The following is an 11,839-nucleotide window of genomic DNA, read 5'->3' on the forward strand; positions in this document are numbered from 1 at the left end:
TTTTCTGGTGCACATTGAGTATCAAATCTGTAATTACAATGGCAGCTAGATCACTAAAAACCCACTGATAATATAAAGCTGTTTTATATCATCCCTGTTTTTCTCCAGATGAGCACAGTGGCCATCACAGAAACTGTGAAAGGAGATGTYAAGAAATTTGAAATCTGCTACAGTGGCAGAGAAGTTGTTTATTTAGTTCAGGTATTTTGCTTTTGTTTGCTATTTTATATCGAGTTACATATAATTTCAGCCTTAAACTAGTTTTTCTGTGGTCTGAGGGTGTGCTGTCTGTCCTAGGCTCCCACAGTGGAGGTCAAAGTTGCCTGGCTGAACGAGATTCAAAAAATACTGGCCAACCCACAGAAACTACGACAAGGTTTCTACCACTTACATTGTTCAGTTAAAACATGTCTTTACATGTTTTAAGCAAATGCCAGTTTTACAGTCAAACTTGCCAYCTGCTATAATTCGTACATGTAAAGTAATACTGTACTTATTTAGTGTTGCTGTTTCCTTAGAGTTTTTTTCTGCTCTACCAATTTAATGTGGTTTATAAACTCAAATTCACTCAGATGTAACCCAGGTGTGTCTGTCTTCATCTTCCTCAGATGAAGATTCTTCTCTTGCTCTTCCAGACAACCTTCTCTCTGACAGGTGACTCRCTTTTAAAGATCTCAGTCATCCAAACYGCTGGTCAGATAATTATGTACACTCATCATTGATATTAATATTATATATATTCTGATATTTAACAGCACAYTCATCCATCCATTTTCCAATACTATTACGACATACAACCTTTTGTGAYTAAAAAACTGCACAAGTTTGACTTAATCCTAACTTTCTATAATATACACAGCGCTAACATTACAGGCTCAAATATGTACATTTGCTACCTCTAGTATTTGGATTATTGTCCCTCAGCAAATTGCTTCTCAACCACATGCTTTTTATAGACAGCAGTGAGTTTCTGTCATGATTCCCAGGAATATGAGACAAAAATTAAAACGTATTTTTTGTTTATTTTTTATGCCATTTTTCAAATTCCTTTTAATGAAAGTCCAGTATCATCAGGATATGATTAACTGTATTTCTTTACAGGTCTTTTATATTTTTGTGTATGYTAAAGTAACAGTGATTCGTGTTTGCATGCCAGCATGTTATGGGTTTGGGGAATGTGTGTCATATTATGAAAACATTGTTATTTTATGTCTARGTAACTTTTTTTGTTTGTTTTATAATTTCAAACATATTTTACCAACAGAAGAAAACAAACAGCATTGTTTCCATGCATGATATTATAGATTTATGTTTTACCAAAAGGCCTTCATCTGAGAAAATTTACAGCACATATGGTAGAGCTTCTTAAGTTACATTAATCTTGAGTTACGTGAAGAAAGTTATAAAGTTATTTAAGATAAGACGTTTTTTGGTATGAAGATGAACTAAATTAGCTTCAAGTAAAACTGTGAATGGGTGATATCACAAAACTAGGGAATGCAAATAATTACACAAGTAAAAACAAAATAAATGTTGAACACAGAACTAAAATTCAACACAATTTGCTATCAGTAAAAAGGTAAACAAAACAGATTATGTTTTTTCTTCARGCCAGTTTTAAGAAGAAGCTTTAAAATTTGAGGACAGGTTGATGTCTGAACATTTATGATGGTTAGCAGTTTATTCCAGAGATGTGGAGCATAAAAAGACAGTTAAACAAAATTCTGTATTCATTGAATCATCTAAAACATTCTGGAATCTCAAAGACCAGGATTGAAATAACTTATGCAGAATAATAAACTAAATGAATTTCTATAGTATCTAGTCTTTTAGGTTGCTTGGAGGAGATTCTGTCTTGCAAGACTTTTTGGTTTTCCCACCCATCTGCTACTTAAAGCAAGTTANAACTAAAATTCAACACAATTTGCTATCAGTAAAAAGGTAAACAAAACAGATTATGTTTTTTCTTCARGCCAGTTTTAAGAAGAAGCTTTAAAATTTGAGGACAGGTTGATGTCTGAACATTTATGATGGTTAGCAGTTTATTCCAGAGATGTGGAGCATAAAAAGACAGTTAAACAAAATTCTGTATTCATTGAATCATCTAAAACATTCTGGAATCTCAAAGACCAGGATTGAAATAACTTATGCAGAATAATAAACTAAATGARTTTCTATAGTATCTAGTCTTTTAGGTTGCTTGGAGGAGATTCTGTCTTGCAAGACTTTTTGGTTTTCCCACCCATCTGCTACTTAAAGCAAGTTAAGTTAAACTATACGTTGGTTATTTACAAATGAAATAAATATACATGACCTTTCTCATGTGTTTGTGTAGAATTTTGTTTAAATAAAATAACAATTCCATATATTGCAGCACTCTAAGTTGCCTGTGTTTGAACGCAGTTCGAAATCAGAGGCTGAAATATATGTTGTTGCAAAATGAGTGGAATGCAGAGTGAACCTCCAGAATGTTTCTGAGGTTTGACCTTGGTTTCTGTGACACGGTGGATGTTTGTTTGCCTGTCCTGTTTGTGGTGCTCGTGTCTGTGTTTCTGTGGCCATGCGTTGTTTTTTTTTAGCACATCAGAGATGTGTGTGTCGTGGGGCGCTGCGCCGGTGGGAGGCTGCTCAGCGTGTCTTCCTGTTCCTCACAGTTCCTCAGCAACAAGCCACGCCCACAAGTACAGAGGGGAGGAGTCGACGCATTCGAGCCCCGCCCACTCAGACCCTGTGGTTCACTCGCCTCGACGTAGTGAGTTGGAAATCTGCAAAATCAAAGTGAAAATTGATTTTTACAAAATAATGACATCTAAATAAGTCWTTGTATGAATATCACCTTCTTTAAAGTGACAGACTTAATTCAACAAAGTTGCATCTACTAARTACTGACTTAGTAGATGGGGAATATATATGCAATATGTTATTTTCTTGTTGTAGAAATCAGTTTTAACTTTTTTGTCAAAAAAGCCAAATTTTGCTGATCATGACTGATTTGTTGAACCAATAAAAAGGGTAAATGATTTTTTTATAGGCCCTCTAATAGCTGAACAGCATGCTAAGCAAGAGTAACTTCATCTTCTCGGAGATCTTTTTGTTTTTTTGTTTTTTTGGTTGTCTTTTGTATTATTGTGAAATCTCCTTACAAGCACTTCAATAAAAAAAGAAAAGCGCTTCTTTCTTTCTGCCYCAGCTCAACAGTTCAGTCAGGTTCATCTCTGATCTTTGGTGTTATAAATTTCTGAGGTTTACGTCGTTTCTGTACAGTGTTTCTGGTTTAAAAGTKCAGCAGTTTGGGTTTCGTCTTTTCAGGTTGGCCTGCTCCTGCTCACTCTGTGGCGATCTGCGAGGGCCTGGAGGACTGGGGTGCAACAGACCTCTCTGCCTTATCCGACTCGGATGAGGAGGATCAGCCCTCCCCACTGGTAAACTTTTCCTAAAGGGCTGGGAACAAATTATATGTTGTTATGTGGATAAAATGTCATATGATTTAACCACCTACATACAGAAAACAACAAAGCCCAGCTTCCCTTTGGTGTTGGAATAAATCTAGAGATTTAATTTCTTACATTCAGGTGGCRGGCAGGTACAGGGTCATGGTAGAAAGCAGCATGGCCAGCTCTGATGACATCATATTTAACTGCGGCGATGTCATCCAGCTGCTTTATGAGGATTCGTCAGGAGTGTGGTAAACAAAATTCAAATTAAAATGCATTCCTGGATATTGATTRTCGAAAGAAAAATAAAATCTTAAAGGTTTGTTGTGTTCTGATGTGCCGTTYGTAATTTTAGGATGGTGRAGAATATCAGTCGTGGTGAAGAAGGTCRAGTTCAGCCTGAGGACTTGCACAGGATTCTGGGAGAGAGTTGCTGAGAGCCAATCAAAAGCTAGAAAACTCACATCATCCATTCATTTCCTAAACAAATGCAGGCATCTGCTTCAGTCAAGTCAGACTGAAACACTCCATCAGCCGCTTATTCGACTTGAAAGAGCCGTGACAGAAGCTGTGTACTACAGGACTGACCTCAGAGGAATGTAAAAATTGAAAGCACATACAAGCCATTTTTATCTACCTGCTCTAGCAAAGATGCAGACGAATGTTTGGACTGGACTGGTTTGGTGGGTCCTCCGCATACTTCCTATATGGACTTTTATTTAGGATGTTGTATAAATAATATTTTCTTATGACATATTTAAAAAACACAAGCAGATAATTATGTACATATCATCTGTGTGCCAAACAGCAAAGCTGATCACTGCAGCTTCTTTTTCTGACATGTTTTTGAGTGAGACCTGTTTTCTTCTACTATAGAAAGCACATCCTGTAACATTATGGGATGGATTCTTTTGATGTGCAAAGAAGTTGCCACATTAGCTTTGCCCCTGTATTCAGCCATAGGTGTTATCTGAGAAGCTCTGACTTCTTTAGTCCATTCACAAAACATACAAAGCAAGATTGTGGGGATGCAGCTGTGGTAGCTCTTCCATGCTGCTGGTCTCTGATCAAACTTACCACATCATCACATCCACACCAGCAGTCTGTCCTGTCGCTGCTCTGACTTTACCTAGGAGGCTAGACTTGCTCCATAGCAATAAATAACAACATCATTGAACAAAGTGATCAGTAATGCTTTGGGTTCCCTATGAAATAKGAAGTGCTGATACCTCAAAATGTTTTCAGGAAAGTGAAAGGAAGGAGTAGGGTAAGGCTAAGGTGCAATCAGCTGTTTGTATGGTTCATGTTACTCATTTTTAATTGTAAAAGTGCAACTTATAAAGAAGAACTTCAGGGTTCAAAACCTCAGTTTGCATTTTGTGATTACGATTCCTTCTGGTTGCACATATGCATACAGATCATTGAACAGATCATTGCCCAGAAAGGTAGTCATGCAGTAAGATCAGGTTTGACGTCAACCTGAGAGGAGGTTTTGTAAACTTGCGACAGAATTTCTTGTCAAGCTGCATTTACCTGGCACAAAGAGGACACAACAACCAAGAGGTTGTCTTAATTTCTTTCAGGCACCATAATACTTTTCCCACTTCTTGTTGACATTTTGTTGCATGTAAAAAATTACCTCTTCACACCTCAATGTTTTATAATGACTGGCAATGAGTTTTGTTTCTGCAGGTCACCAAATAATAAGATAATCTGACAAAACTTTGGCAGAGTAAAGCCACAAGRTAATTTATCGGAGTCAGCTCTCATACAGGTGCACATTAGCAATATGTTGATCTTTGTACAATCTGCATCTATGTCAGTGGTTCTTCCTTCGTCTTAAAAATATCAAATAAAAGGATGGCGTTTTGCATGCAATCACGCATGCTAACCATAAAGATGTTTTATTGTAATTCATGATCATATACATAGATGCATTCTGAGGAMAAGATTGATTTATTTACAGTAAAACTTCTAAGGGCATAATGATTGGCAAGTTTAACTTTATTCAGTTTTGTTTAGTAATCCGTGATATTATGCATTCTGCCAATCAGGAACCATTCTGTAAGAGAGAAACGTTATTCACAACACAACATTTCTCATATTATACCATGTGAACAAAGAAGGGAGGAAAGTAAACCTAATGCTACAATACTGCTCAGTAATCTAGAACTGGAAAAAACACAGGAAAATAGACTAATATTTAAAATTATTGTAACTCCCATCTTTTTTTATTTGTCCTCCATCCATTCTTTGTTTTTGCTTTATTCTCCTCAAAGTGGCAAAGAAATCCATTTCAGGTCTTTTAATTCATTTTTTTGTTCCTTTTCAAACTTTATTATTTGATTGCTGCYTATTAATGTATTCTGAGTAATCACAAATGTATTTGTTCCTTGCCGGGCTTTGCTGCTAGAACRTATGAAAATGTTTCTTGTCCYCCTCACATTCTTCTGTCAAGCTCAGTGTTTTATTGTTTTCCTTGTGGCTCTGTGTGGACAAATACCTCTCTATAGATTTGCACTTACTTTTAGCTTTATTTTTGCCTCCTCTGCTGTTTTACACACACAGACCCGTGTTTAGTGTCGGCTATAACTGTAAAAAAAAGAAATGTAACCAAAGATGAATGGGATGAAGAAACAGACAGACGGTTTACTGCCTCTGTAAAAACTGCCAGGACCGACTTTTCCATTGTCACGAATCTTGTCTAACTAATGGTTTTTCACTGTAAAAGTGTAAAAAGTGGGCACTAAAACATTGCCACTTATAAAAACATGACACTTTTTGAGACAGCTAAATTCAAATGTGAATATGTAAATACAAAGATTATTACTAGTTTAGTATCTAAAATGTATCTAAATAGATAACTTAGGCAGTCAAAAACKTATCGACTGATAAATAGGCTAAAAATACACAATATTAGTTATATCCTAAAAAAACCGTAACCCTTCCAGTAGTACCAAATTCAAGATTAACTTCACCAGTGAAACTAGATTTTAGATTTAATCTCTGTATTTAACACCTACATTGGACTGTAGCTACTTCTTTGTGAGATTTTTCAAACCAACTCAGAGGTTAGAAACRATTTTGTTCTGTCAGGCTTCTTGAACTTGACCTTGTTTGCTGCATTTGCTCACTTTGCACTTTTTTCTATCCTGTGAAACATTGAACAAGCTTGTATTATAATGCCTGTAATTGTTTTGCAAAATGTAAGCACATGGTTATGTCATTTGATTCCGCCTGGTTGATGTGTCTAAGGGGTTTATTTCAACTCCTCTTCTGATGTTATGGGTCTTTGCAGAAAAACTCAACTTCATAAAATCACACAAAGATGTTTTAATTTCTTATTGCCTAATAAAAYATAATCYCAGCGTTCTTTTGTTGAATTTTTAATTCCTTTATTGARATGTAGTGGTTTGTTGTCAGAGCTGCTACGTCTGGGGCCACAATGTGCCCAATGAATCAACCACAGCTACAGTCTTAAAAAATAGATTTAAATCAACSCTTGGTTTTATTCCTTGACTCCATCACATRATWTTTGGATTGCGATGTTTTGCGTTATAGTTGAGTTCATTTCTAGTCTTATTTTTAAAACCGTATTCCTATTGTTTACACCTTTCATGTCTTCCTCTGCACCTCACTGATTTTTAGGTTSCTGTGATCATCCTTCTGCTTTGATTCGATTAAAMAAACTSCTTCCTATTTTCATCATCACTGATGTACAGAATCCAACATTTATTTATAAGACCCCCGTTTTACTAACATATGAAATAATTATTTAGATGGGATTRTAAAGCAGAATATTRATCAATGTAGAGCTACCTTAATGTCAAAATKACCTTAACATCTATTTTAAAGGCATTATGAAGGATGCTGCTCATTAAAACATRCCTGATTAATATGGAATTTTATGCAAGAAAGATGAATTCATTTTAAGGCTGTTTACACCCYAAGGTTCACATTTATAACATTAAATAAGAAAAATAGCAAATAAATTAATAAAAATAATTATTAATAGAAATCTGTTTTAGAAGTTAAAGTATTTCAATATTTAACCCAGACAGACCGAAGAAGGTCAAGGGAGTGGGACCCCCACCTTGGCCCAGCACAGTCTCCAAAAAGCCATAAAGCGGTTCCAGAAAAATTTAATGAAAAGCTTGATGGGATCAGTTTCTTCATGGTGAGCCTCAGGCCAATGCAGACACAAAAACACTGTTTCCTTGTCAAAGAAATGTTGAGAACATCTGATGTGCTGCTTGTTGATAAAAGGGAAGTCGTGAAGWAAAGAAAAACAAAAATAACCAGTTATAAATATACGTTTTACAAGAAAAATCACAGTAGAGTTAAATCTATACAAATGCTACAAAAAATATCCTCAAAACATGGCTAAATTTCGCATGCACCTTTATTGTAGATTCATGGAAGAGCTTTTGTTCCCAATCTGGAAGTGGAAATGTTCAGAAACATATCAAGAGGGATGTTTCATTCTTCCACCACAACKTGTTGTAAAGTATGATTCTGCGATGCTCCGTTTTTCACAAGCAACACGTTTAATCATTATAATGTTTTTATGTAAAACAAAAACATGTTTGATGTTAGAGTGGAATTTCTCTCCATTGTTGGTCCTTCTCAGACTAGCAGTTGGACTAACTTATCWGTTTTTTTGTCCAAATAAAGGAACAAAGAGTTTTTCCTTTAGTTAAGACATCAACAGTTAAAGAAATTCTGAATTTGCTGAGCTACATATTTTAGTTGGACTGTAAGATCCCAGTTTTGTGAACAATCCAGGCGTAGTATCGTGAAACATGGGTGTAGATGCCGTATCTCCCCTTCTCGGCACAACCCTCCCCCCAGCTGACGATGCCRGTGAGAAACCAAGTTCCTTTGTAGTTGGTGGCATGCGGGCCGCCGCTGTCTCCCTGGCACGAATCGCTCAATCCGTCTGCCAGGCCGGCACAGAACATGAACCGGGTGATGGGGTTCCGGCTGCTCTGCTTGCACAGGGCACGGTCCGCAACAGGAGCCGATAACTTCTGGAGCTTGTCAGCTTCACGGCCCTTGTCCACTGTCCGTCCCCAGCCACTCACCAAGGAGATGCTGGAGTCTTTCATGAGGTCCTGCATGAAGGCTGTTGAGCCCACACATATGGGACGTCTCTCATTGGACAGTTCCACAGGAGTGGCGAGCTTCAGCAGGGCGATATCATGATTAAACTGCGATTGACTAAAGTTGTAGCGGTGGTGGATGTGCTCCTCCGCCACTGCATGGTTGCGCTCTGAAGCCTCGACCACATTCACATCATGTTCACCTGGAAATGTTAATGACATGAGAACGTGACATTGTATGAAACAATAAAATATTAAACACTAGTTGTGGTTAGCTTCCAAGCATATACAGAAAATTCAGTGTAACCACGTGAAAAATGGGTAGCTGTAAAATATATTTTGTAAACCCCATTTTGCTTTTATTTCATCTACTGGTTGTAATTCTTGTTTTTCTCAGCATGGGGTGCTGTTGTGCTRTAGAGGTCTGAAAATACCGGAAGTTGAAAAAAACCTCTTGTTTACATACTTTGGCGCTCTAACTGATRAAACGGAAGTCATTTTGGAGCCGAGACTTGTTGGAGAAGACGACTTTSTGACCACGTGAGTAAAAAATGCTGATTTTYAGTAATTACTGTCTGAACTGTATAATTTYCCATGTACGAAGCTGAAGTGATGTTACTGACGTCATGTTTTTCCCTTAGAGSTGCCACTACCCCATGTCGTAAACTATTTTGTTTTCTGTGAAGCTGCGTTGCAACAACTCTGTTGAGTGCTAATAATGCTGTTACGCACCATTTTCTTGAAGYTGTTGCATTTTAGGAGCGTTATCCTAGTGTTATATAGACCATTCACGTAAAAAAGGACTATTTTTTCATTTTTGCAACTCAGAGAAAATTGTTCTTTTTGAGAATAAAGAACCCCTTTTACTTGAAGGTCTGTGTGCTCTATTAATCCCAGTTTCATCAGTTTTAAAGTATACAGTTGGAGAGTCTTTTGTTTTGTCTTACCAACTCTTACAAAGATAGTGTGTCCTTTTTGTTTGGCCAACACCAGGCAGTGGGCTGCAGTGATTACCCAAAATTCACTAAGCAGGGAGCCTCCACAGATAGGCAGCGTTTTGTTTCGCTTGGGTAAAAAAGCCATCAGGGCCACCTGCAAACACACATAGCAACACTTGTACTTTAGTCATCAGTTCATCAAATGTCCAGTCTCAGTTCTGCTGTATACTTTTAAAATGTTTAAGCATCTAAATATTGCCAGCCCTGCCTTTGCCACATGGTCAGTGTTTACAATTCGATAGGCGAGTTCCAGGTCTAAAACAATAAAGTCTATCTTATATTTGCCAAAAACCACGTTTATAATCTGAAGACTTTGGGAAAGGTGCAGATCCAATTACATCTAGCATAAAATAAACACAGCATTTCAGAAAAAGAGTGTCATACCNGGGCGATATCATGATTAAACTGCGATTGACTAAAGTTGTAGCGGTGGTGGATGTGCTCCTCCGCCACTGCATGGTTGCGCTCTGAAGCCTCGACCACATTCACATCATGTTCACCTGGAAATGTTAATGACATGAGAACGTGACATTGTATGAAACAATAAAATATTAAACACTAGTTGTGGTTAGCTTCCAAGCATATACAGAAAATTCAGTGTAACCACGTGAAAAATGGGTAGCTGTAAAATATATTTTGTAAACCCCATTTTGCTTTTATTTCATCTACTGGTTGTAATTCTTGTTTTTCTCAGCATGGGGTGCTGTTGTGCTRTAGAGGTCTGAAAATACCGGAAGTTGAAAAAAACCTCTTGTTTACATACTTTGGCGCTCTAACTGATRAAACGGAAGTCATTTTGGAGCCGAGACTTGTTGGAGAAGACGACTTTSTGACCACGTGAGTAAAAAATGCTGATTTTYAGTAATTACTGTCTGAACTGTATAATTTYCCATGTACGAAGCTGAAGTGATGTTACTGACGTCATGTTTTTCCCTTAGAGSTGCCACTACCCCATGTCGTAAACTATTTTGTTTTCTGTGAAGCTGCGTTGCAACAACTCTGTTGAGTGCTAATAATGCTGTTACGCACCATTTTCTTGAAGYTGTTGCATTTTAGGAGCGTTATCCTAGTGTTATATAGACCATTCACGTAAAAAAGGACTATTTTTTCATTTTTGCAACTCAGAGAAAATTGTTCTTTTTGAGAATAAAGAACCCCTTTTACTTGAAGGTCTGTGTGCTCTATTAATCCCAGTTTCATCAGTTTTAAAGTATACAGTTGGAGAGTCTTTTGTTTTGTCTTACCAACTCTTACAAAGATAGTGTGTCCTTTTTGTTTGGCCAACACCAGGCAGTGGGCTGCAGTGATTACCCAAAATTCACTAAGCAGGGAGCCTCCACAGATAGGCAGCGTTTTGTTTCGCTTGGGTAAAAAAGCCATCAGGGCCACCTGCAAACACACAGCAACACTTGTACTTTAGTCATCAGTTCATCAAATGTCCAGTCTCAGTTCTGCTGTATACTTTTAAAATGTTTAAGCATCTAAATATTGCCAGCCCTGCCTTTGCCACATGGTCAGTGTTTACAATTCGATAGGCGAGTTCCAGGTCTAAAACAATAAAGTCTATCTTATATTTGCCAAAAACCACGTTTATAATCTGAAGACTTTGGGAAAGGTGCAGATCCAATTACATCTAGCATAAAATAAACACAGCATTTCAGAAAAAGAGTGTCATACCRACAGTCAACCATTGTTGTGGTATAGTGTGATGGTCTGGGACTGCTTTGCTGCTGCAGGACCCCGATGGTTTGCCATAAATAATTGACGTAAAATGTATTTTTTCCCCAAAAAAGKTTTAAATTAGTTTGGTAAACTAAAAATATGTAAACTAAAGAGTAAGTGCAAACAAAAAATAAATAAATAAACAGAATAAATCTATTTAATCTGTTTATGATRCAACATGACAATCCAATGTTTCAGTGAATGATGCAGCTAATGTCCGTGTCTCTTCCACCAGTTTAAATAGTGAAGAGCTGATTAGATGTATGCCAAAACATATTTCTGAGTATTTTTCAGCTTATACTGTWACCTTAATAAAAGCCTGCTTAGGGCCAACAGAGTCTGGCATGCATAAAAAATGAAGTGTATTTCCARTTATACAGTTATCTTCAATAAATTAGAATATGCATTCCAATAAGGCTCATTTTTCAGAATAAAAGAGCCTTTTAAAAACAGCAATCTTTAAGCAGGTTTTACACATAGCTTTTCTTGAGCCCACTTTTTTGCATTACATTTATTGTCTGATGTAATAGTTTAATCTTAAATGTCAGCTGTCAGCAAAAACAAAAATAAATGCTTGAAAACT

At 37.0% G+C, this 11,839-nt stretch overlaps 2 protein-coding genes across 2 annotated transcripts in view; one reads left to right on the plus strand and one right to left on the minus strand.

Moving 5' to 3' along the window:
• Window positions 1-6,806, plus strand: part of mcf2b (MCF.2 cell line derived transforming sequence b) — a 21,342-nt gene extending 14,536 nt beyond the window's left edge. Inside the window, 7 exon segments of the mRNA XM_017308492.1 lie at window positions 58-201; window positions 298-376; window positions 609-654; window positions 2,580-2,752; window positions 3,310-3,422; window positions 3,573-3,685; window positions 3,790-6,806. Of these exon segments, the coding sequence (XP_017163981.1) occupies window positions 58-201; window positions 298-376; window positions 609-654; window positions 2,580-2,752; window positions 3,310-3,422; window positions 3,573-3,685; window positions 3,790-3,871 (750 nt within the window). The 3' untranslated portion in view covers window positions 3,872-6,806.
• Window positions 6,807-7,818: 1,012 nt separating this feature from the next.
• f9b (coagulation factor IXb) overlaps window positions 7,819-11,839 on the minus strand; it is a 15,469-nt gene continuing 11,448 nt past the window's right edge. The window contains exons 7-10 of the mRNA XM_017308493.1: window positions 10,779-10,923; window positions 9,919-10,034; window positions 9,484-9,661; window positions 7,819-8,739 (exon numbers count right to left, since the gene is read on the minus strand). Coding sequence (XP_017163982.1) covers window positions 8,180-8,739; window positions 9,484-9,661; window positions 9,919-10,034; window positions 10,779-10,923 — 999 coding nt within the window. The 3' untranslated portion in view covers window positions 7,819-8,179. The remainder of the gene's footprint in view (window positions 8,740-9,483; window positions 9,662-9,918; window positions 10,035-10,778; window positions 10,924-11,839) is intronic.

This window comes from Poecilia reticulata, linkage group LG14 (genome assembly GCF_000633615.1).
Source record: "Poecilia reticulata strain Guanapo linkage group LG14, Guppy_female_1.0+MT, whole genome shotgun sequence".
Taxonomy (NCBI): domain Eukaryota; kingdom Metazoa; phylum Chordata; class Actinopteri; order Cyprinodontiformes; family Poeciliidae; genus Poecilia; species Poecilia reticulata.